The sequence below is a fragment of the Marmota marmota genome, unplaced genomic scaffold, assembly GCF_001458135.2.
Source record: "Marmota marmota marmota unplaced genomic scaffold, marMar, whole genome shotgun sequence".
Taxonomy (NCBI): domain Eukaryota; kingdom Metazoa; phylum Chordata; class Mammalia; order Rodentia; family Sciuridae; genus Marmota; species Marmota marmota.
Window position 1 is genome coordinate 42,208,515 of NW_026000174.1, and position 27,732 is coordinate 42,236,246.

General features: G+C 33.2%; 1 protein-coding gene across 5 annotated transcripts in view; it reads right to left on the reverse strand.

Annotated features, from left to right (window-relative positions):
- The window catches only part of Dcdc1 (doublecortin domain containing 1), a 479,867-nt gene that overhangs the window by 399,354 nt on the left and 52,781 nt on the right, over nucleotides 1–27,732 (reverse strand). For all 5 annotated transcript variants that reach the window (XM_048788537.1, XM_048788536.1, XM_048788535.1 and 2 more), the window contains one exon: nucleotides 20,862–21,067. In XM_048788537.1, the coding sequence (XP_048644494.1) occupies nucleotides 20,862–21,067 (206 nt within the window). The remainder of the gene's footprint in view (nucleotides 1–20,861; nucleotides 21,068–27,732) is intronic.

A 27,732-nucleotide genomic window follows, 5' to 3' on the forward strand; every position in this document is an offset into this window, starting at 1 on the left:
TATGAACAATTTTACAAGATTATCCTAAAATTAAACAATGCATAATTTCAGAAGACTTTTTTTTCAAAAAGATCTAATATTTTTAGTACCAGAACACTGACCTTAAATTATTTTTAGGAAATAAAATAAGAAAATCTTTTCATATTTATATCAATATTGCTGGTTGTCTACCAGATATGCTATACCTCATTCCTGTTATACAGTACTGATTTTTTTAAGGGCTTATCCTTCCTGCTTTTGACTCAAGGAAGATTACAGTTATCTTGTTAGTGAATGGCTTGGGGATGGATACATAATCCAGTTTGGTCAATGAGACACCATTAGGGGCTTCTGGGAAAAGCTTCTTCATTCATATGAAAGAGATGGTCCAGCTGTGGAGTAGCAATCTTTTACCAATATATGAAAAATGCAAAATTCAGAGAACACAGCTAGAATCCTATCACTGTACTTGAAGATGCCCTACTTCTGAATTTCTTGGTTGCTTTTCCCTTAGCCATTTGAATCAGAATATTCTTTCATTTGAGTTAAAGTCATACTGATAGGAAAAAAAATATGTTGGCCTATGTTGCTCAAATGATGCAAACTGATTTAGCTAATTCATTCAGTATTGTGCAGCAAATAGATTACTACATTTACCATATAAACCTAAAGAAGGAAATATTTAATTAGGAACTGAGGGAAGAAATTTAGAATAAATTTGGCAAGGTGAAAATGAATGAATAATTATGAAATTCATTCTTTTACTAAAAATATTTCACCTTTTGCAATTAGTTGTACTTGTTTAGTGGAACAGAACTACAACATATCATGAATATTTTGAGAAAGAAAATCTATTTATTTTTTTCCCAAATGAAAGATGGTCAAATAGGCTAGAATTTTTCAAGAACTAAAATTCATTAGATAACCCAAATCTCTGCTGAGGCCAACATTTTATAACTTAGAGTTAGAATTATTTATCCTTATTTTAACCTAAAGATACCAAGAGATTGGGTTGAATCTGTACCTACCTTATTAAGTGGCTTATAGGTACTTTTCTGAATAAATCTTGGAGATAAATTTGCTGGCTTTTTGTCTTATTCTCAGAAAGGTAGGTGATAGAATAAATAATCTAGTTATTTGTTCTTACTAGTAATGAACATGACTGACACTTATAAAAGCAATTATTTCTTGTAAATTTGTCTTCTGTTATATTCTGGTATTTTACATTATAAAGTAAATGAAAAGTATATAAATGGAGGTTTTCTAAGCAATCTATTAATGCATAATTCTTGGAATACTTTACCTTAATTGATCTCTTCTTAAGGATAATTGTCCAGATTACACTTCTAATTATATTGCTATTTTTGTTAGATTTTAAATATCTACTCTATTGGTGTTTAGTTGATAGGAAATAAACTGTACCTATTTTAAGTGTGAAGTGTGATGCATGTAGAAAAATATTTGTCCCTGTGTAACAACCACTACCATCAAGATATAGAATACTGCCATACCCTTCAAATTCCTCAGGCTCCTTTCCAATCAGAACTTAATAACTGGTCCCAGGCCACCAACAGTCTCTTTCCTATACTAGAGAATAGTTTTATCTATTCAATAATTTCATAGTATTTAATATTTTGTAACTGGCTCCTTCGTTTTCTACATATTTATTCCTTTTTATTGTTGAAGAGCATTCCTTGGCATGGATATATCATAATTTTTATTCACCAGTTGATATAGTTTTGGATTGTTTCTAGTTTGGGATATTAAAAATAAAGCTACTATGAACATTCACTTAGAAATGTTTGTGTTGATATGTTATTTCTCTTGCTATATGTCTAGAAATTGGACTACTACATTGTTTGGTAAGTATATATTTAACTTAATTGGAAACGAAACTATTAAGTTTTGCAAAGTGTCTGTATCATTTTTAATTCTCATCAGCCAAATGAGATTTCCCATTTCATCAACACATGGTATTGTCAAGTCTTTTTAATTTTAGCGATTCTAATGTTTGTGTAGTGGTAACCCATTGTGAATTGCTGAGAGCCATAGCCAAGTAGGAATGACACATGGCATTTTTGGCTGAAAGGTAATGCCAGCAAGCCATTGAGGTGATAATGATTATGTTAATATGTGCATTCAATTGGAGTTTAGACCCCTGCTGTCCCCCTCTGCCTGCCACTTTGGAGCTCTCACGGGACTCCTGGAGAGTTCCCATTGGTTGGGGAAGTGCCGTAGGAGGGAATTCCGGAGGAGGGATTTCCTGTTGGTGTAGTGTGTCCCGGGAGAAGGCCGTGTGCGTGGCATTCGCGGGAGTTTTGGAAATAAAGTTTGTTCCTGCTTGAGTGGCTCGTGATTTTGTGCCCAGACAGGCTGCGGCAGTGAATTTAATGTGCATTTCTTTAATGACTAATAGTATTGAGCATGTTTTCATGTGCATATGGCTGATTTCTGTCTTCTCTAGTAAAGTGTCCTATTCAAATTTTTTGACTATTTTTATTGAGTTGATTGTTTTCTTACAATTTGGTTATCAGAGATCTTTATATATGATGATATTTGTCAGACAAATGTTTTCTGAGTATTTTCTCATAGTCTGTGGCTTAACTTTTTATTTTGTCTTTTGAAGAAGTTTTTCAAGTTATATTAAGTATATTTAATAATTTTCTGTTCACATTTTTTATTTAGTATCTAAGAAATTTTTGCTTACACAAGGTTGCAAAGATTTTCTCTATTTTCTATGAGAACTATTATAATTTTAATTTTTATGATCAGATTTATAATCAATTTTAAATTAATTTTTATGAATAATTTGAGGTAATTTCTTGTCACACAAATAGTTGATTCAGCAACATTTGTCAAAAACACTATGTTTTCCACATTAAGTCACCATATCAAAAATGATTTGCCCACATATATATAAACCTATTGCTTGTCTCTACTTTGTTTCTTTTCTCTTTGTGAGTATTCTTACTTCAATACCATTCATCTTAATTATTATGGTATTATAGTAAGTATTGAAAACAGGTAGTATAAATTGGAATACTAATCAGCCTTAAGAAAGAAAGACATAACATTTGTAATGACATGGATAACACAAAGGGCATTATGTTAAGTAAAATGAGCCAGGCACAGACAGACAAATATTGTATTACCTCACTTACATATGAAATCTAAAAGCCAAACTTAATAGAAGCAAAGAGTAGAAAGGTGGTTACCAGAAACTGAGGATGAGTGGTACAGAATAATTGGGGAAATGTTAACCAAAGAACACAAAATTTCAGTTAGAAAGAATAAGTTAGAGAGCTGTTGAATATCATGGTGACTATAGTTAATACAATGTATGTATACTTGAAAATTGCTACAAGTAGATTTTAAGGCTCTCAAAACACACACACACACACACACACACAAGTATGTGAAGTAATTACATATGTTAATTAGCTTGATTTAGCCATCCCACAGTGTATTCATGTTTCAACACATCTTGTTGTAAAGATGACAGGAAGAAAGCAGTGTGGAACTAGGCAGCAAATCTAAACTGCTTCACAGTCCAGAAATGACTAGTAAGAAAACAATTGATCAAAGAAATGGGTAACAGAGGGAATGCACTAAGACACAATATTGGACAGTCAGAGATTTGGAGAGACTTGAAAATTCTCAAAACAGAAATGGAAAATAGTAAAGAATTTTTTAAATTATTTATTTATTTATTTTTATTTATATTTATATTAGACAGCAGAATGCATTACAATTCTTATTACACATATAGAGCACAATTTTTCATATCTCTGGTTCTATACAAAGTATATTCACACCAATTTGTGTCTTCATACATGTACTTTGGATAGTAATGATCATCACATTCCACCATCATTTATAATCCCATGCCCCCTCCTTTCCCCTCCAACCCTCTGTCCTATCTAGAGTTCGTCTGTTGCTCCCATGCTCCCTCTCCCTACCCCACTATGAATCAGTCTCCATATATCAGAGAAAACATTCAGCATTTGGTTTTTTGGGTGTGGGTAACTTCACTTAGCATTATCTTCTCTAACTCCATCCATTTACCTGCAAATGCCATGATTTTGTTCTCTTTTATTGCGGAGTAATATTCCATTGTGTATATATGCCACATTTTTTTATCCATTCATCTACTGAAGGGCATCTAGGTTGGCTCCACAGTTTAGCTATTATAAATTGTGCTGCTATAAATATTGATGTGGCTGTGTCCCTGTAGTATGCTGTTTTTAAGTCCTTTGGGTATAGTCCGAGGACAGGGATAGCTGGATCAAATGGTGGTTCCATTCCCAGATTTCCAAGGAATCTCCATACTGCTTTCCATATTGGCTCCACCAATTTGCAGACACCAGCAATGTATGATTGTACCTTTTCCCCCATATCCTTGCCAAGACTTATTGTTGTTTGTCTTCATAATAGCTGTCATTCTGACTGGAATGAGATGATATCAGAGTAGTTTTGATTTGCATTTCTCTAATTGCTAGAAAAATTTTTTTCATGTATTTGTTGATTGATTGCATATCCTCTTCTGAGAAGTGTCTGTTCATGTCCTTGGCCCATTTATTTATTAGGTTATTTGGTTTTTTTGGTGCTTAGCTTTTTGAGTTCTTTATATACCCTAGAGATTAGTGCTCTATCTGATGTGTGAGGGGTAAAAATTTGCTCCCAGGATGTAGGCTTTCTGTTCACCTCACCGATTGTTTCTTTTGGTGAGAAGAAACTTTTTAGTTTGAGTCCATCAAATTTATTGATTCTTGATTTTAATTCTTGCACTACAGAAGTCCAGCTTCCCTCCCATCCCCAGCATCCCCCAATGATGGTGAGTGTTGCACATGCACCAGGTTGGGTGAACCTGGATGAAATTCCACTCATTTCATCCAAAATTAAGGTCCAAAAAGAAGTCTCCCCATCTCAAATAGTTCATCAGGTAATAACTTAGAACTGTCTAATGTCAATTTTTTATTACATATATATTCTTTTGTATTGATTGGATAGGTTCCCCATATTTGTTATTGCATTCCTTAATCTCAATTTAGGTGTTTATTTTAATGTTTTAAAACATTAATTGGAATTATTCTTTTCTTCTTCTTTCTCATGTTTATACAGTTTCATCGCTTTTTCTTCTTGAATTATCTGTTCTTGACTCTGAGAAACACTATAGAAACTATATAAACGTGGCGATTGAAGAATACAGTTTTGAAAAATGGAACACAGAAGTCAGGGGAGAAATTTTAAGTTAAACACTAGAAATTCATCAAAATGGCAGGAAATAATAAACCTCTCTATAAAAACATCAAACATAAATGATCTCAAATTTCCAATTAAAAGACATAGACTGACATTGTATTAATAACCAAGCCCAAAATATATATTGTCTGCACAGGATACACTTCTCAATCAAAGATATCCACAGATATCAAAAATTAAAGGATAGAAAAATGATAACCCATGCAAATAGAGCCCAAAAGTAAGCAGGAATAGCTACTTCTATAACTAACAAAGCAGATACCAAGTCAAAATTAATCAGAAGAGACAAAGAAGATTATTACATACTGGTAAAGGAACAATTCAAAAAGTAGACAAAAATATTTATGCCCCAAATATCAGTGCACCTATTTACATAAAACTAATACTACTTGGTGTACAATAATACTAGGTGATTTCAACATACTTCTCATCAATGGATAGGTCATCCAGACATAAAATTAGCAAAGACACTTCAGACTTAAAAAAAATACTATAAATCAAACAAACTTCACAGAGAGCTATAGAATATTTCATTCAACAACAGCTGAATTAACTTTGTTCTCAGTGTCTTATGGAAACTTCTCCAAAATAGACCATATTTTAGATCACAAAGCAGTCTTGGCAAATAAAAAAAATATGTAACTCCTTGCACCTTACCAGATCATAATGGAAAAAAAATTAAAAATCAATAATAAGAAAAACTGCAGAAACTACATAAATACATGGAGATTGAACAAAATGTTTTGAATGATGAATTGGCCACAAAAAAGGAGAAATTTAAAACTTCTTAGAACAAATGAGAAGAAAGAGGGACATTAAGAAGGTAGTTGTAAGATGAAAGGTTATAGCAATGAGTGCCTACATAAAAAAAATCAGAAAGATCCCAAATAAACAACATAATGATGCATTACAAGATTCCAGAAAACAAAAAAAATTAATTCCAAAACTAATAGAAAGAAGAAAATAATTAAGATCAAAATCAAATTAAATAGAGAAGTTTAACAAATAATATAAAGAATCGATGTAACAAAGAGTTCATTCTTTTTGTTTGTTTGTTTGTTTTGTAGAAATCTAATGAGTTCATTCTTTTAAAAGATAAACAAGAGTGATAAACCCTTAAGCAAAGTATCCAAAAGAGAGAGAAGACCCAAACTAATACAATTGGGGTTGAAAAAGGAGATATCAACGACCTCATAGAAAAATAAATCTTAAAGAAATGGAAAATTTCTAAATGCAAACAACCTACCCAAATTCAACTAAGAGATTATAGAAAACCTAAACAGACCAAAAACAAAGAGATTGAGCCAATAATAAATAGCCTTCCAACAAAGAAAAGCCTGGAACCATATGGATTCTCAGCTGAATTCTAATACACCATTTTTTGCCTTTGTTTTTTTTTTTTAAGTTTTTGAGTTGTGGAGGCTGGCCTAGAATTTGAGATCCTCCTGCCTTGCCCTCTCAAGTCACTGGGATTATATTTGTGCACCACTCTGCTCAGAACATTAAAGAAGAACTAATTCCAATGCTCCTCAAATTTATACATGAAGTGAAAAGGGGGATAACACTTCCAAACTCATTCTATAAATCCAGCATCACCCTGATACCAAAACTAGATAAGAACACATCAAGGAAATAAAACTATAGACCAATATCCTTGATAAACAGATGCAAATATCCTCAATAAAATATTAGTAACCATAATTGACATACATTAAGATAACTGTATATCATGATCAAGTTATTTTCATTCCAGGAATGCAAAGATGATTCAGTATATGTGAGTCAATAAATGTAATTCAACACATAAGTAGAGTCAAGGATAAAAATCACATATTCATCTCAATATATGTAGAAAAAGCCTTCAACAAAATTCAGCACCCAATCATAATAAAAGCCCTGAAGAAATTAGGTACAGAAGGATCATAGCTTAGTACAATAAAGTCTGCACATAACAAACCCAAACCAATATCATACTGAATGGGAAAAACTAAAAGCATTTCTTCTAAAACCATCAACAAAAGAAGTATGTCCACTTTCGCCTTCTTTTCAATATAGTACTGCATTAGGTAGAGCAATTAGGTAAGAGAAGAAAGGAAAGGAAGGGGAATACAAATAGGAAAGCAAAAAGGCAAATATCGCTACAGATTATATGATCCTGTACTTATAAGACCCTAAAAACTCCCCAAAAGACTTTTAGATCTGATAAGAAAATTTAGCAAAGTAGCAGGATATAAAATTATAATGCAAAAATTAATCACTTTTCTATACACCACTTTGCTGATAAAGAAATCAGGAAAACAATTCCATTCACAATAGCTTCAAAAATACCTAGGAACAAACCTAACCAAGATGGTGAAAGACTTCTACAATAAAAATTACAGAACAATGAAGCAAGAAATTTAAGAAGACACTAGAAGATGGAAAAACATCCCATGTTCATGGATTCATAGAATTAATAATGTTAAAATAGCCGTATTATCAAAAGTGATCAACACCTTCATGCAATCCCCTCAAAACACCAATAATAACATTCCTCACAAAACTAGAAGAAAAAAACCCCTAAAGTTCATATGAAAAAAAAAAAAGACCCAGAATAGCCAAAGCAATGATTAGCAAAAAGAGTAATAGTGGAGACATCATAACACCTAATTTCAAAATTGCATGGTACTGACATAAAACAGACACATAGACCAATGGAATAGAATAGGGTACACAAGGACTAACCCACTTAGCTGCAGCCTTCTGATTCTTGACAAAGGTGCCAAAAATATACATTAGAGAAATGACAGCCTCTTTAACAAATGGTGCTGGGAAAACTGGCTATCTATATGTTAAGGATTGAAACTAGACCCCCATATCTCACCCTATAAACAAATTAATTCATAATGGATACAAGACCTAAATATAATAACTGAAACACTGGGCTGGGGTTATGAGTAGAGCACTTGCTTAGCATATGTGAGGCACTGGATTCCATCCCCAGCACCACCTAAAAATAAACAAATAAAGTAAAGGTATTGTGTCCATCTACAACTAAAATAAAATTATAAAAAATTAATTTTAAAAACCTGAAACACTGAAAAAGATAGAAGCAAATGTAAAAGAAACCCTTTAAGATATAGGCATATGCAATGACTTCCTCAATCAAACTGCAACAGTTTAGGAAATAACAAGAATTGACAAGCAGAAATGCATCAAATTAAAAAGTTTCTACAAAGCAAAAGAAACAATTAACAGAACTCCCGGCCATTTGTCCACACAGGACCTCCAGGTGCCCAAATAGGAACACCAGCATTAGCATTTGCACAGGACTCCTGGCCACCCACCTGCCCAGGAATCCTGGCCACCACTCCCACACGGGACACACAGCCTCAGCCCATGTGCAGGAACTCTGGCCACCACTCCCATATGGACCCCCATCTACCAATGTGGGGCTGCCTCAGTCACCTCCATCTTGGGGCACTGCAACAACTGTCACAGTCCCCTGCACGCAGTAACCTACATCTGGGGACAACACACTGGATCCAGAGACAGCTGCCAGCCATAATACTGCAGGCCACAGAGCTGCATCTCTGAATACACTGCTTAATTCTACTGCCCGGACCCACCCAACCCAACACCCCATCACTGAAAGCAGCTACCTCCATCTTGGGACACCTTCATGTTCATCTTTAGTTGGGGCAACTTCCAGCTTGGAACACCAGCTAGGGCTTACAAGTAATATCAAGTTACTGAAAGTTCCCAACTACCCCTCTCCCTGGCAGTCAGTAACCCAGCACAGTACTTGAGGCTATATAGCCAGTCTGTAGCCCACAAAACTGGGGCACAAAACTGGGTCTTGAATTGCCCAATATAAAACAGCTCTCGGCAACAGGCGCATAGTACCCAGAGCACAGTCCATAAGACCTCTGGAGAGAAAGGTTCCTAACTGGGAAGTAGAAAGAAAGGGGCTGAGTTAGATACAGTTTGGAGACTAAATTAAGACATCAGGAACTGCAAGGTCTGTAGTTGACATAAGGAGATAAGACCAGGAGCCCACATCACAAGAGCAAGTCCCAAAGGAGAACCTTGGGGTGCAGTCTGCCTTTAGGGACTAGGAAGTACTATATCACCTCCAGGAGCTACACCCCCAAGACAACCCTCCCACACTAATAACTTTCACCATCCTGAGGGTGAAGATATCAACAAACAACAGACAACCTATTGGATGAAAAGAAAAGCTGGAAAGATATTGATTACCAACAAAAGCAATCCTTGTATCTTCCTTCAAGATTTTTTTTTCCCTCTCTCTTCTCCCACCCTCACATCTCCAACATTTGTGAAACCGAGCACTTTTGAATTAGGCTTCTAGGGACTGGAATGTCTGAACGGTATATTACAGTGATGTTGTATATTCTTTTATATCCTATTTTAACATTTTTTATTTTTCTTATTATTTATGTTTGTTTTTTGTACTCTATTGTCTTCCCACTTACTTGTCTCCCCCAAATCACTTTCTCTCTCTTCTCCTGTAACTAATCAACTTCTTTAGACTCCTCTTTACTACTACATTATTTTATTATTAGAATTCATAGACAGCAAAACAGAAGAAATGACAGAGAAGGAGTTCAGGATGTATATAATTAAAATGTTCTGTGAATTAAAGGATGAGGTAAGAGAGCAAATACAGACAGCAAAAGATCATTTCAATAAAGAGCTACATAAGAAAACACAGGGAGCAAAAGATTAATTCAATAAGGAGATAGAGGTCTTTCTGAAAAAGAAACAAACAGAAATCTTTGAAATGAAAGAAACAATAAACCAAATTAAAAGCTCAATAGAAAGCATCACCAACAGATTAGATCACTTGGAAGACAGAACCTCAGACAATGAAGACAAAATATATAATCTTGAAAAGAATGTTGACCACACAGTGCAGATGGTAAGAAACTATGTACAGAACATTCAAGAATTATGGGATAACATAACAAGACCAAATTTTAAAATTATTGGAATAGAAGAAGGCACAGAATTCCAAACCAAAGGAATGAAGAATCTATTCAATGAAATAATATCAGAAAATGTTCCAAACATGAAGAATGAATTGGAAAATCAAATTCAAGGGGCTTACAGGACACCGAATGTACAAAATCATAACAGATCCACACCAAGTCACGTTATAATGCAAATGCCTAGCATACAGAATAAGGAAAGAATTTTAAAAGCCACAAGAGAAAGGAATCAGATTATAATATAGGTGGAAACCAATTAGGATATCTGCAGATTTTTCAATCCAGAGCACATCAGATAGAGCACTAATCTCTAGGATATATAAAGAACTCAAAAATCTTAACACAAAAAAACCCAAATAACCCAATCAATAAATGGGCCAAGGACCTGAACACTTTTCAGAAGATGAGATACAATAAATCAACAAGTATATGAAAAAATGTTCAACATCTCTAGCAATCAGAGAAGTGCAAATTAAAACTAAGATTTCATATCACTCCAGTCAGAATGGCAATTATCAAGAATACAAGCAATAATAAGTATTGGCGAGGATGTGATGAAAAAGGTACACTTATACATTGCTTGTGGGACTGCAAATGGTGCAACCACTCTGGAAAGCAGCACAGAGATACCTCAGAAAATTTGGAATGGATCCACCATTTTACCCAGCTATCTCATGCCTTGGGTAATACCCAAAGTAGTTAAAATCAGCATACTACAGTAATACAGCCACATCAATGTTTACAGCACTCTATTCACAACATCTGAACTATGGAACCAAACTATATGCCCTTAAACAAATGAATGGATAAAAAAATGTGGTACATATACATAACGGAATATTACTCAGCCTTAAAGAAGAAAGAAATTATGGCATTTGCAGCCTTAAAGAAGAAAGAAATTATGGAACTAGAAAATATCATGCTAAGTGAAATATGCCAATCACAAAAAACCAAAGGCCAAATGTTTTCTTTGATGAGCTGATACTGATCCATAGTGGAGTGGGGGATAGGAAAGAATGAAGGAACTTTGGTTTGTGTAGAGGGGAGTGAAGGGAGGGGTGGGATTGTGGGGATAGAAAGAACAGTAGAATGAGACAGACATTATTACCCTATGTACATATATGATTACACTACTGGAGTGACTTTGCACCAAGTACACCAGAGCAATGAGAAGTTGTACTCCATTTGTGTACAATATGTCAAAATGCATTCTACTGTAAAAATAAATAAATTAGTTAATTAAAAAAAGAAATGCTTAGGCAACCAGTTTTTCTTTTCAGTACTTTAAAGTTACTGTTTATGTTCTCATTTTAATGATTTATTAATCTGGCTTGCCTTATTTCTGTTAAGTCAGCTTACACTCTTATATTTGTATCTCTGTATTTAATGTATCCCTCCCCGCCTATGCTGGTTACTTTTAAGCTTTTCTCTTTATTATTACCTCCAACAAAGTGGTCAATATTTTTCATGACCTAAAAAAATTGGCCATTATTTCTTCAAATGTATTCACTTTCTTCTCAATCTTTTTCAGGCACAACTTATATGTATTAGAGTGCTTGATATGATCCCATCAGTGTTGACATGACACTCTGTCCTTTTTTCCAGTACTTTCCTATTTTTATCTACATTGCAGTTCAGATCATTTTTATTGTGCTATCTTAAAGTTCACTGATATCTTCTCCTTTAATGTGTAACCTGCAGGTAAATGGATGGAACTAGTGTTTTTTAAAATTTGAGATATTGTGTTTTTCAGGTCTACAAGTTCCATTAGTTCTATTTTTCCATTTTTCTTCATATTATATTTTTTAAGTTCTTGAACATATTTGTAATATTTTAAAGTATGCTTTTCCAATAATTTTATTTTGCAGTTTGTTATTATTGATTTTTCTTCTAAATATGAATTAACTTTCTTGAGATATTCCATATTATGGTTTAGATAGGAGGTTTCCTCCAAAGCTCATATGCAAGACAAAGCAAGAATGTTCAGAGGTGAAATGATTAGGTTATGAGAGTTTTAATCCTATCAGTGGATTAATCCATTGATATGGATTAACTGGGTGGTAACTATAAGCAGGTAGAATGGCTAGTGAAGACAGGTCACTGAAGGATGTTTTTTGGAGTTTGTATTTTGTCCCAGTGAGCAGAGCTCTCCTTCTGTTTCCTAACTGTCATGTCATGAGATGCCTTCCTCCACCATGCCCTTCCACCATGATGTTTTGTCTTCCCTTGGGCCCAGAGATATGGAGTTCACTGCTACAGACTGAACCTCTGAAACTGTGAGCCAAAATAAACTTTTCCTCCTCTAAAAGTTCTTGTCAGGTCTTTTAGCAACATCAATGAGAAACCTGACTAAAATATTCATGAATGCCCACAGGTTCAGCAAGACCTCTCCCCTCCAACTCTCCCCTCCAAAAGGCAAATACCTTACCTTACCTTATATATATTCCCAGAGTTATTTCCCTTTTACATCCCCATTGGTTGTTCTTTCTTTGGTAACTGTATCTTGATCCCTGTGGAGTTCAGATACAGGGATCAACTCTTCAGCCAAAGTTCTAAGGGGATGCATATGTAAATTATGAGAATGATCTTCCAAATAAATTCAACTTTTATGGCAAATGCCTGTAAATTTCCAGCCACTTCAGCCTCCCAAAACTTTGATGTCTATCTCTTCAGCTAATGGAGACCACTGTGATTTTCTTGGATTTTCCTTCTCTACACTTCAGTACAAAAATCACATTCAGTGGCAACAATAAAGAATACAAATAACAATAAATGTTGGCAAGAATGTGGGGAAAAGGGTACACTCTAACATTGCTGATGGCACTGCAAATTGGTGAAACCACTCTGAACAGCAGAATGGAGGTTCTTCAGAAAACTTGGGATGGAACCACCATTTGACCCAGTTATACCACTCCTTGGTATAAACCCAAAGAATTTAAAAACAGCATACTACAGGGGCACAGTCACATCAATGTTTATAGCAGCTCAGTTCTTAATAGCTAAGCTATGGAACCAAACTATGTGCCTTACAACAGATAAATGGATAAAGAAAATGTGGTATATATACACAATTGAATACTACTCAGCCATTAAAAAAATGACTTCATGACATTTACAGGAAAATGGATGGATCTGGAGACTATTATGCTAAGCAAAATAACCCAGTCCCAAAAGACCAAAGGTTGAATGTGCTTCTGATATGTGTACGCTAACACAACTTGCGGGGAGGAAAAGAATAGAACTTCAGTAGATTAGACAAAGGGGAACAAAGAGAAGGGAGAAGGGAAAGGAATAGAAAAGATAGTGGAATGATTCTGACATAAATATCCTATGTACATATATGAATACACAACAGTGAATCTCTACATCATATACAACCACAACACTTAGGTCCTAATTAGAATAAGATATACTCCATATTTGTATAAATAAGTCAAATTATACTCCACTGTGATATATAACTAAAAAGAACAAAAATTTTAAAAACAAATAAATAAAAACAAGAACAAAATTGCATTCAGATACAAAAACAGTAAATTTTAGACTCGTGTAACTTTTCCCATTCTGTCAGGCAGTACATCTAGTGATTCCTCTTATCTAATATAAAGAAAGAATTGACTCTCATATTTTGTTCAGTTTTTCAGTTGTTTAGAATGTGATAACTAGTCTGATACAATATATTCCATATGATGGAAACAGATGTCTCATGTTTTTATATTTAATGGTTACATTAAATCATCTTCAAGTGAGAGTACATTAGGAATTTAAAAATGTAAAAAAAGAGTATATTGTGGCAGTTTTGAGTAATGACAAAAATACTGTCCTTTGAAGTAAAAAAAAATGTTCTAGTCCTATCTATTCCAGTTAATAAATTTTAAATATGACAGTTAATTGAAGACAGTTAACTGAGTTGCTTGACTAGATGACTTCATAAAATTCTGTGAGCCCCAGTCCAAAAATTAGATAAAGTTCAACAAATATACTTCAGTTACAAGGTTTATATGGTGACTAATGAATCTTTCAATTTAACCATTATTGTTATGTTCTTATAAATTAAAATATATTAAACATATAATATGCAAATATTAAAACTAACAAATAATTTTAATAGAAAACACAGAAATTAATTTTATTTTTTCAGATTTAATATATGCTTGCATTTTAACTATCCCTAAACAATATAAAGGACTGTCCTTAACTATCATCAATAAAGTAAATAAATCTTTAGACTAATAATTCTAATTTGTTTTCATTTCCATCTAAGAAATTCACATTTCTATTTTTCCTAGAATTTTATTCAAGAAAAAAATCCTGACTACTAATAATTACTTTTAATATTCTAAAATAATCTATTGTATAACCCTGAAAATTAACATTAAATCAAGAGAAGATAATTGGCTAATTATGAACTCTAGAGAATAATCTATATTATCAAATTCTATATTCAAAAATATGCATTTATTTTCAATCAGATATTAAGCTCTGGTATTAAAAGATTAATTTTTAAATATTAATAATTAGTGTCAATGGAACTTTTTTTCACATTTCATAAAAGCTCTTTAAAGAACTTCCAACATACCAATTATGCATGACCTCCCCTGTCGGAATACATGTTGAGCATCTTTAATCAAATTTTGTTACTCCAGGTGCTCTTTCTGAATCTCTTAAAATGTTCTCTATAAATTATTTTACCCATAGTATTATGAAAATCTGTGCTGGTATAGTTATTAATTTTTATACACGAATATCTACAATCAGATTATTATGTTGTACTTTTTTAGTTGAAATGGGTGTTTCTTAAATATTTTATTAAGTTGTTTGCTTAGGCTTATTGAGTTATTTTTCAAGTTAACAAATGGTAAAAATCATAGAAGTTGGGTTTTCTTCTGGCTTAAAAAAATCTAAAAATTATATTATTTATTTATACCTTTGGAGTCATATAAGAAATTCCTTTAATATATATATGGTTTTTCAGAAACATAAGAAATTAATTACAAAGTAATATGTTTATACACAAATATGAAGGGAGTATTTATTTTTAACAAAGCTATACTTGTTATATACATTGACTACTCCATTTCTGCAAATTGGTAAAGGTTTTTCATTTCCTGATTTCTGGATTCCCCCATGCGTTTGTTCTAATCCAGCTAATAGTTACCTAGTTTCCCATAGCCTCTTTTTATTTTTCTGTCCCACAGTTACTTTCTCTTAAACCACATGAAACATACAGAAGATCAAACAAGATTTTAAAAAATCCATGAAAATTAAATGCTTTCACTTCAAAGAAATGATAAATGTTTGAGGAAATGTGTATGTTTACCAAGATTACAACATTATACAATGTATAAATGTATTAAAATATCACAAGGTACCCAATAAATATATGATTTTGTGTTAATTTTTTAAAATGCTACCAATTAATAAGTTTGTGGTTCTATAACAATAGAACAAGAGTTCTAAAATTTCAGTGGAGCTAGGAATCATGAAGAGACTTATTTGAAATTTGGTTTCTCACTCCCAACCATGAAGATATTCTTAATTCATTATACTTGGAGTAAGGCCCAGGTAGATGGTTTTTAACACAAAACCCAGACAATTCTAATACTAGTATTCTGTGGACCATACTTTGAAAATTACTACAGGTCTGTTGTCTAGAGTATGATGCCTCTAGTTGACAGAAGTATTCTGTTCTATTTCAGGTAACCTAGCCCTGTGTTTTCCAAAGTAAGGTACACAAAACCCCAAGAAATTGGGCAAAATAATCAATTGTAATAGGAAGTGAATATTGAAATTATTTTTATTTACAAAATAACGTTATCAATATTTTTAAAAATAATACAGCTTTCTTTTTCCTAAAAATAACAAGCAGAAAGGAGAAATGATAATTAAGTTGTAAATGATTTAGCAGAAACAATTGAAAATTAAGCTAGCAAAAGTAAATTGAACTTTGATTGTTGAACTCAGAAACACTCAGAAACTTGAGATATCAGGTACTTCTAAAGGTGAGGCTGAAAACAGGTTGAGTATTTTTATAAAAAGCAGTTAAACTATCAAAACCTTTCCCTCATACCACCTATCAGGCAACTACACATTTAGCATTAGAAAATAAAGAAAATTTGTTCTTTGGAGAGTGTTTAATCCAGACAAATTGGGAATCAATGGCACCAGGCATTGCTGAAAGTGAGTTTATTGAAAAGAAGAGAATTAAATGAAAGTCTATCTACAGAAAGTTCAACTCAACCTCCTTTTCCACCTGACTACCAAACTGCTCAAATTGGCAGATTCTGTGTTGAAACTGATTGGCCCCAGAAAAGTAACCTATCAACGCTGACAAATCCCCATCTCAAGAAAAATATAGTCAAGAATGGTCAATGAAATCTATCCCTCAATAAGACACACCCTATGCTCACAGGATTTTTTAAGTAACTTTTTAGTTCTTAAATATTGATGTAGCATTAATCTATAATTAAATAAAGTATACAACACAAAAGACCATAAACAAAACAAAACAAACAAATCCCCAAACAAAAACCAAGTACATAGAGAAAACAAAGATCATGCAGGGAAAATTTAAAAAAAAAATTCATTGAGTCAAAAGTATGGCAATATGTAAATCAATGGATGTGTAACTGATGTGATTCTGCAATCTGTATACGGGGTAAAAATGGGAGTTCATAACCCACTTGAATCAAAGTGTGAAATAAGATATATCAAGAACTATGTAATGTTTTGAACAACCAACAATAAAAATTTTAAAAAAAGGTAAAGATAAGCAAATATTCCAGATAATCTAACATAAAATTAGAAGTTCCATAATATCAGAATAATAACAGAGGAGAATATTGACATTGTCCAATAAATAACTCAACAAACTTCTCAAAAGAGAAAAATGAGACACTTGAGACTGAAAATACACCCTGACTAGGAAAAACTTTTGCACACTGTCAATAAAGAGAAGATTTCTAAATGTTTTCATCCTTTGTGTCAGCCACAAAGGATAAGAAATTAGTTTGGTATCAGACTGCTTAATAGCAAAACTGGAAACAACAAAGAGTAGAAGAGTAAATATTTGGAGGGGGAAAAAAACGTATTTCCCAAGATCTCAAAAAATTGACCTCTTTAACTCATTCTTGGGCAGTCCTATGTGAACAACTGAGTAAATGAAGATAGAGGAAAACTAAGGAAACAGGAAGAAGGATTCCAACAGATGAGAAAGGAAATAATACTCCCTAGCTTGATTGTGAAGAGAGATCCCAGGATAGAGTTCAAAAAGAACAACTGGTTCAAACTGCAGCAAGAGGTTAAAGGTCATTTTCATTGTTTCAATTCTTTCATTATCTTTTCCATAACTTTCTTCATCAACATAATTTCATGCCATTAGTGACAGTACATAGAAAACAAAGTAAAAAGCAAATAAGCAAGATACAATTATTAACTGCTGAGAAAATAGTAAACATTTTTTACAAAGAAGATGCTATCCTGAATAATATCTACCATTTTTTAAATAATGAATCCAAGAGCTAATTGGTGGAGAAAAAAACTTATTCACCTTGATATTAACCTTAAAATCTTAGGTGTCTGAAGCATTTCATTTCCCACTAATTTGGCATCTTATACCTACAATTTTTTCTTAACATTTTTGTCACAAGGATATATACATTTAATATATACCCTGTTGAAGTAAATGCTGCGTGATTATTAAAACTACACCAACTATTTCTAAAACTATCAGATTCAAGTTTCAAGTTAATATGCAGTAGTTTTGATATTCCAGGATTTATTGAAGAAATTTATCATGTTGGTCATCATTTTAGGTTTCTTAATTACTTAAATTCCTAAAACAATTAAGTGGATTTTCTTCTGATATCCCATCTATGATTAAAATACAATCATTTCCATTTGGTTCCATTCTGAGCATAAAGAGGACTTTTCTACTTTAACCACCTTATTTTACCAGCCATCCTCAGCAATTCTCTCCTTATTCCACTTTAATAACCTTCATCATATTCCTTTACAGTCTACCTAACTTCTATAACTCTTAGTAAGAATCTAAACATAGTTATCATTCCTAATATCTTATCATGAAAAAGAAAATAATTAACATTTCTCTTATGACAATGCTACCTTATTTCTTTTACTTACTTGTTATTTAATCTGTGAATAGGCATTATTCTGTGATTATTAAAAATTTTTTCAAAGTTTAAATTTTATTTACAAAATAATTATTTAGCCTTATTTTTCACTTCACAAAAGTTCTTATTAACACCTAAGACTAGCATTTTATTGCTTCCTCTCTACCTCAACTTGTAAAACTGATATTTAGGTAAGTATCTACATGATAATTACTGAAGCATATCCAATCATGAGTTTTATGAATTGTGAAAATTCTCTTTTTTAAAATTTTTATTGTTTCTTTTTAGTTATACATAACAATAGGATTCATTTTTATATAATTTAAATATCATGGAATACAATTTGCTCAAATTCAGTCCCCAGTATTTCTCTTTTCCCTCCCATCCTCCCTCTCCCTGTTCCCTTCTCTCTACACTACTGATTCTTCCACTACTTACTTTTAGATTTTTTTTTCTTTTTGGTTAGTTTCTTATGGATACACATGATAAATTTTCTTTGTACATACATGAATATACTATAGTAGAAGTTCTGTAAAGTTTAAAAATTGTAAGGAAAAGAAGAAGCTGAAGACTCCTTTGATCACACAATTCCCAGTTTTAAATAAATTTCTCTCTAGAAACAACAACAACAATAAAAAGGCAATAACAACAAAAAACAACAGTGACATTTTTATTTATATTCAACCTTTCATCTAAGAACATGTAATCTGTAAGTGACTATTACCTCATTTTACCACTGAGGCATAGAATTATAGAGATTGAATTGAACTCAAGAAGTCATCTAATCTAGCATCTATATCCAAGAATGATTGCATTTTAACAATCCAAGATTATATATATATCCTTCTTTATTTTTCAAAATTTCCAGGAAAGATTTCACAACATGCCTTAGCAATCTTCTCTGATGTGCAGTATCCCTTATTTTACTTATAATTCAAATTGCAGATAAGAAGGCAATAAAACCCATGTTTCCCAGATCATTGGTAAACGTTCTCAAGTGGTTGTAGTTTTAAAACAACCACAAAAATAATTACATAAAGAAATGGTTATTTTAGTAAAAAGTTTCAGTCTCTATAGTCAACTATTCACTTATTTCAAGCAAAATTCAATTCAAAATAGTCTGGTATAAAAAAAACACATCCATCTTGAGTTCATAAGAGTTGTCCCCTGTTGGTAAGAAAAATAATTTCTATTTGATATGTATTTATGAGTCTTAAAAATGATAATGGAAAATATTTACTGGGAACATAAGTATATATATGATTATTACTGAAACATATCCAATCATGAGTTTTATGAATTACGAAAATTTTCTTTGAGTGACAGGCACAATGTACTCAATGCACAATGTCACATTTAATCCTAACAGCAACTCTATGAAGTAAAGATTTCTAGATGAAGAAACTGAGGCTCAGAGAAGCTAAATTGTCCAAAGTCTCATAGCTGGTGAATGGCAAAGCCAAGATTCCAACCTAGACTGTCTTGTTGTAATTTACTGTCTCTCATACTTTTTTGTAATTTTTATTTTTTATTGGTTCTTTTTAGTTATATCGAACATTAGGATTAATTTTGACATAGTCATAAAAGCTTGGCATATAGTTTGTTCTAATTCAGTCCCCAACACTTCTGCTTTCCCATCCTTCTTCTTTTCCCCAGTTCCCTTCTGTCTACTCTACTGATCTTTCTGCTATTTACTTATAACTTTTGATTAAATTAGTGTCTTGTGGATGTATATGATGGTGAGATTCACTGTGGTATATTCATATATGTACATAAAAAAGTTAGGTCAGATTCATTTCACTGTCTTTCCCTATCATATATTCTTAATAAATTTGAGTCACTATATCATTATTAGACTGCTTTAAGACTGGTTGAAACATCCATGAAAAGCTATATTTTTCAAATTCCTATTAGTGCCTCTGTATTTTTAATATAAAAGATGATCTGAGAAGTATATGTACTTTCTTTAAAGATGGGTATTTCTATGACAAGTAATACTACAAGTTTCATTTTTTTAAAGTTTTGTTGATTATACAATATTTCTTAGGCTTGTTCAGATTTTTTTTTAAATTTATCTGAATACTTTCAAACAAAATTTTAGTTATTTCAGATTTTGCTCATTCTTTCAAGGAGCAAGACTACTTTTAGGTCTTATTCTAAATGAAAAGAGGCATATTTGAGATTTGAAGCTAGTTTAGAGTAGCTTAATTCTAAATATCTTCTAAAATATTGAAACAACTAGAAAGTTCTTCCTGGTATAAACTATGAGCAGGTAAATGGCCAACTATATTAATCAAATAAGTATCACTGCTTTGCTAAGGTAATTCATGCTATTAGTACAGTAAGTATACTTCCAACCAGGTGAATATATGTAATGCTTTCTTGATATTTTAGTTTATTAGTTCACATTGCTATTTAGAAGGAAAAAATAACAGATTTTAAAAATCATTAAAACTTTGAAATTTGATTCATATTTCAATATTTAGTACAAAATTACCTTTTTCATTGTTTCCTTTCCCACTGTAATCTCATGCCCATCCTGCCCCATGCCATTCTTAAAGAACAGAATTCGGACTGAGGTCTTCTCAATAAGTTTCTTCATTCTAATAGAAAGTACAGGCTTGGTTTTCCGTCTTTTGACATCAGTAGGAAGCATCAGCCCACTCATTGTCCAAGTTACTTTCTTCATTAACAAAAGATGGTCTAGAAGATAGTTTTTAAAAAAGCAAGTCAATATTTGGCTTCAGAATTAAAAATGGACACATCATGCTTCCCTTCCCCTTTTTACCTATATCATACACACTGGCCAGTCTCCATTTAGATGCTGGTTTTCTGAAATACTACCACCAGCTTCCCACTAACCGTGACATAAGCTGTAGCAAGCTGTCTGCTCTGATAGCTTGCATAAATCATCATTTCTGAAGGGAACAGATGTTCAGGATATGAAAGAGTAATACCACAATTTAGTCCTAATTAAAATTCACCTTAGCATGCCTCTATTACAGATCAGATGCGCCCAGCTGAAAGGGTCCAATCCCCTTTGCTGACTATAAAACAACACAGATCCTGAACTTTGTGGTGAAAAAACACCTTTTCTCTTAAATATGATTTCTTATCCATGGTGCTTTAAAGATGATGACCTCCAAATATTAACCTTATACCATAATTCTTCTTCTGTAACTAGAATGAAGGTACCTTCTAGGACACCATGTGAGATATCCAAACCATTTCACTGAAAATGAAAAACAGTTTTTCATTAACAGTTTACATTGACCTATACATTTGCAAAGATGTGTGCAGAAATTTAAGTTTCAAAACTCCCACTAATATTAATGGGAATGCAACTAAATTACTATGTATGGTTTTGAAAATATAAGGGTAAGAACAGGAGTGTGGTATATTGCATACTAAGCTGCTGTCAGCATTCCTTTATTTTCAAGATGTTTCATTTCATAAATAAATAATCTGCACCTGAGCTATTTATTTTATTTGTGCATTCACTTTATTTTAGATCATATACCTTTTCACACAAATTACAAAAGCACAAACGATCCCTCCCTCATCTGGTCTTATTTGTCCTAAAGAGAGAAGTGTAATTTTATTTACACAAAACTAAAAATAGCTGCATTTACTTGTTTGTCCAAAATTCCAAATAACGCTTCTCGGTTAGCACTTTCCTTCAACGAAGCTTGATCTCTTTGACCTAGAAAATGTACTTTAGATAAAATCTGCTGTTATTGACATAAAACACATACCAGGGGTTGCTATGAACCTTAAAGTCTCAGAGTGGTTATATTTAAAAAGTTTTTAAAATCCTCTGCGCTACCATACCTTCAGACAGACTTCTAGCCACACACACACACACACACACACACACACACACATACATACACACGGTGAGCAGAAATATGAACAAATTTGCAGAGTAAATTAAAATTAGAAGTTTATATGTGATTAGCCTTCAAAAAGAAAAAAATTAGCATAGTTATGTGTTTTTTTCATTTTGTAATCTTAAATTGATAAGAAGTGAATTAGATAAATGATCTAGAAGTTAATGGGTTCATATATTTCCAAAGGAATTGAAAACAGGTACTCAAGTAAATATGTATACATGTAAGTTCATAGCAGCACTATTCACAATAGCCAAAAGATGGACACCAAATGCTTATCAATGGATGAATGGATAAACAAACTGACATATACATAAACACACAAGCACAAATATATATCACATATATACTAAGAAGTATTATTCAGCCATAAAAAGAAGTAAAATCACTGACACATGCTACAAAGTAGATAAATGTTGAAAACATACTGAATGCAGAAGCCAGACATAAAAATGACATATTGTATGATTACACTTATATGAAATATTCAGAATAGGTAAATCCATAGAAAAAGACATAAACTTAGGGTTGCCTGGGACTGAAAGGAGAGGGGAACGGGAAAAACTTAAAGGGAAACGAGTTTTATTTTGGACTGATGGAAATGTTCTGGAACTAAACTGTGAAAGTACTAAATGTTATTGTTCACCCTAAAATGATTAATTTTATGTTATGTGAATTTTACTTCAATAAATAAATAAAGATTGAAGAGAAGAAGTTCTAAAAGCATCTCTCAGAAAATTCTTAAAAACCTCACTGGAAAAAAAAGGCTAATGAATTCTTGTAGTTTAATGGGAGTTTACCTACCATATGGATGCTTCCAGATGCTCTGCAAAGCAGAAAAAGTATAAACTCTACATTCAAACTAGATTTGAATCCCAGCTCTTTTTTTGGTGATCCTGGATAAGTTATACATCCCTGAATCTCAGATTTCTCTTCTACCAAGTATCTAATGGACATCATTCCACAACCTGATGAAGATTAAATATCTTATATGTGAAAGTACATAACATATTGAAGTCACTCGAAATGTTAGCTTCTTCCCTCTCCTTCCTGGAATCCTGCTGTCAGAGTCTGACAAAGAAAACAAGAACCCACTGAGTATCTGGACAGAGGGGACTATGGGAACTGGTTACATAAGTGAAGGAAAAAACTGAGAGGCAATCAAATGACAGTGAGCCAAGCCAGAGATTAACAACAGCATGAAACCACTCCCATAAAGGCCAGAAAAAAAGAGGTATTACATCTGGATTTAGAGAACCTTACTTAAGGGTTTTCTCTTCAATTACTTCAGCCAGGGGCAAGGATTAGGCTAAAGCAAATAAAAGAACAATACCATATAATTCAAGGAGGTATGCTCATTACCCTCACACAACCCTCTGAGTGACTGAGTGCTTCCTCAAACTTTGTCCACAGGCAGTTCACTCGCTAACTATAGTCCCAGCCTGGCATCATCTTTGCTATATGCAAGACTCCTTGAATTCCATTAGAAATAATGCTTATTGTAAGCCAGATGCTGTCTTATGTGATTTAATACCTATAACTTATTCAGTTCTCTGAATAACATTAGGATATTGGTAATATCATCATCTTCATTTACAGGCAAGGACACTAGGGATTAAATAACTTGACCGTGATCTAGTAGTTGGTGTATGGTAGAGCTTGATATGAATTTGGTTCTAGAATTGTGAACCTAATAACACTATTCCGCCTTAACCATATATTTTCCTGCCATTATCTCAAACTCAATACACACACACACACATATTTATATGTATGTATATGAACCAAAACTTCACATCTTTCTGCACACATTAACTCACCCTTCACAGTTGTCATTTCTGTTAATGTTTCTTTCACACTTCTTTCACTGTTATCCAGAGAGACCTTGAAAATTCAATACTTATTCATTTCTCTCAAACCAATTACTTATTAATTCAATAATATTTATTGGAAGACTACTCATCAAGACACCAGGGTGACAGCTGAGAAGAGTTTAGAGCTTCTTGGTCAAGACTGACAGTGAATGGCCTCTCTGAGGAGGTGGCATCTTAAAAGAGGGGTCTGCATGATGAGAAGTTCTTTGTGAATATCTAGGGAAAGAGTATTCCAGGCAGGGTAAAAACCAAGTGCAAAGATTCTAAAATAAGAATGAGTTTGGCATGCTTGAAAATGAAAACTAAAGTTTAGTCAGATGTAGAGTTTATACAGACAAACCCACAGAGGTAGAAAGGGGCCAGATTGTGCAGGTCAAGAAAAGGGGTTTTGATTTTATTCTAGATATGATGGGAAGCTTTACGTGGTTCTCAGAAAGATGCTATGTGAAGAAAAGACCATAGCAGAGCATAGTAGACACTGTCGGTGCCCTGCCAACATGCCTTTTACCAGGTTAGTGCACTCAACTCCAGCTGTTGAGTCCTGTCTGCTACCATTTCTTGGCTGCCCCCTTCTTCTAAGAACTGCCCTTGACTCAAAGAATCCTAGCCAGGAAATGCCTGAAAGGTTATGATCTTTTCCCTTCTAAGTGGGCAGACACCTAAAGCTAATGAGTGGGGACTAAAAGCAGTCCCCCTGCCTCAATGAGGGGCTACTCTGTGGCATCTTTCCTCCTTCAGACTGGGGCTAGACATTAGCTGAACACATGGCTTGGCTGCATTTCAGCCTCTGCTCTGTGCTCTTTCCTCACTCACATTTCAACTGAGAGAATTCCCACAGTGGGACTCCTGGACAAAAATCCCCACTTCAGTCCCTGCTTCTAGGGAACATGACCTGAAACATAAAGAAGAAGGAACATCTAACTCTAAGGGAGTTTTTCCTCAGAGTAACTCTTAGAAGAAATAATTTCTTTCCATTCCCAGCTGGACTCACTTCATTTCTCTCTCAGCCTCTTATCATTTGCAAGAGCTTCTTAATTGTAGTTACTTTTCCTCCATCACATCTGACATTCCATAGTCTAATCACAGCTGAATTTTCATAAAATATCAATTTTAAAATTGCCTAAAGGAAAAGCTCTTAGAGATAGGTTTTGAAGTTTATCCACTTATCAGTCAGCCAGCTGGTCTATCTGTCAGACAATCAACACATAACTGCTGAGCCCATCCTATGTGTCATATTCTATGCAAGTAAAATGAAAAAAGACATGAAGTCCCTTCCCTTAAACTTTATCTAACAGAAGAGTTTACAATCTCATACCATCCAAACTTCCTGATCTTATCTTACCCTAGTTTAGAGCCCTCACCCACTTAAGTCAATTGATTCTTTATCCCTTGAGAACACAATGTTCATTTTTAAACTCCACCTATTCAGACTCAAGTAATTCTCAAGATCCAGTTTAAAATCTTCCCTTTTTGCTCCAGCACACAAAGACCTGTCATCTCTTTGAACCCGAAGAGCATTTGGAGCCTGTGCCACCCACCCACACATTCATTCATGCAATAATGTTTGAAAGCCTACAATATGTCAGGCACTGTACTAGAACATACTTACATGGAGTTACTAAATGTTTTATAAGTATGTATCCTAGTTAATGTTTTATAAGTAAATATCCTATTTCTGTTCCCATATTTAAACCCTTAAAAGGCAAGAATCAGGGTATAGAATGCTACACATGGTTTAGAACTCGATGTTACCTCTTCCTAGGCATTTAACTGACTCAATGATAGGAATTTGGTTTTATGCCACTTTTCATAAACATAGTAATTACATAATGTAAACTTTATTGCTTATGTGTATATACATCTGCCACTTTTATTCCCCACCTGTACCCAGGATGAACTTAAATATGATTGATTTACCACCCTGATGGTCATTGATGACCCCTAATGGCAGAGAATTTCCTTAAGAAAAGGATAAAACTTGCCTACGAGAGTTTCTTGACAAACAAAAGCATAAAATGAGTGGAAGTAACTGGGAATAGCTCAAATCCTTACACATGCCTCAAAGCTCCATTTAGAGGTCATCTCTTCCAAGAAGATGTTTCCAACTTGGATACTCTCCTCTCTGCTCTTTGTCATGACCTCTACCATTGAACTTGCTTCATTGAACGTATAATTGTGTGCTTATTTGGATAAACACACAATGCTTATTTGAAGCATAAAGTAGATGCTCATAAAGCACTTGAGAAAATTAATGTGTAAAGCTACTCTTTCATTCAATAAAATATATTCCAATAAAAGTAATATAGTCATAATTCCAACATCTAAAGACACTTTCCTTATTTACAAATGGTCTAAAATAGAAAAGATGACATTTCTGAAGTTCCAAATAGGCTTTCTGAAAGAATTCTAGATGGTTTAGGAAAACCATATAATAAACTAAAATTTGAAAATATAATTTATAATGTAAATTATATGTAGTTTTTTAATGCTACTCTAATTTTCATCTCTTTCGATATTGATAAAAATGGAAAAGCTTTACTGGCAATTTATACAATTTTTATAGAACTAAATATTTTTAAAGCAGACTAATGAAATATTACTAATAATGGCTAAAATGCATTAATAATTTACTAGATAGGTAACATAGCTTACTAGTCAAGAGCAGGGGCTTTTAAGCCAGATCCCCTGAATCTACATCTTTGCCTCTCACCAGTTCTGAAACTTTGAAAATATCAATCAACCTTATTAGTTTTAGTTTTCTTATCTGAGAAATAGGAACAATAATAGCAATCCCCTTTTTTATTATATGAATGAAAGGAGTTTCTACAGATAAAACATTTATGGGCAAATAAAAATAGTAGATATTAATTGTGCTATTATTATCTTCATGATTTTCATTAAGCACTTAATGGAAGTACGATGTTAATTGTTTTAAACACACTAACCCATTGTATTCTTACAACCTTAGGAAGTAGGTATATTAATATCTCAATTTTATTGATGCAAAAAAAATGCACCTTGGAGAAATTAAGGGACTAGATGTGTATCATCTATAGATTAAGTGGATCAGAGATCAGACCCAGACCCAAATGACTCCAAAACCTACTTTCTTAACTATGACCCTGTATATTTCCTCAAGTGCCTATAATTTACGTCAAGTAACAAAAGAATTCTCCTAATTTAAAACAAGTGTATTTCCAAACATCTTAACAATTCCCTACATTCAATAAAATGGCTCCTCAGTGCCATCTAAAAAGTAGCTGTCCTTATTAAATGTCTATATTTTGATCAAAAGGTCTTCATGACAAAATACTGTAACATTTATAGATGTTATTATCTTCAATCAGAATAATACAATGCAGTACAGTAGGTTTTTCAAGCTCAGCAAGCACTGACATTCTATGTCCCATGCTGTGGGCATATCCTGTGCATTGTGGAATGTTGACCATCATTCCTTGCCTCTTCCCACTAAATGCCCACTAACTGTCCAGTAGCGCCTTTCTGACTGGGGCAACCAAAAATGTCTCTAGAATTGCCAAATGTCTCCTGAGTCAAAATTATGTCCACTTGAGAATGACTGAAATACAGAGGAGCAGGCAGATGT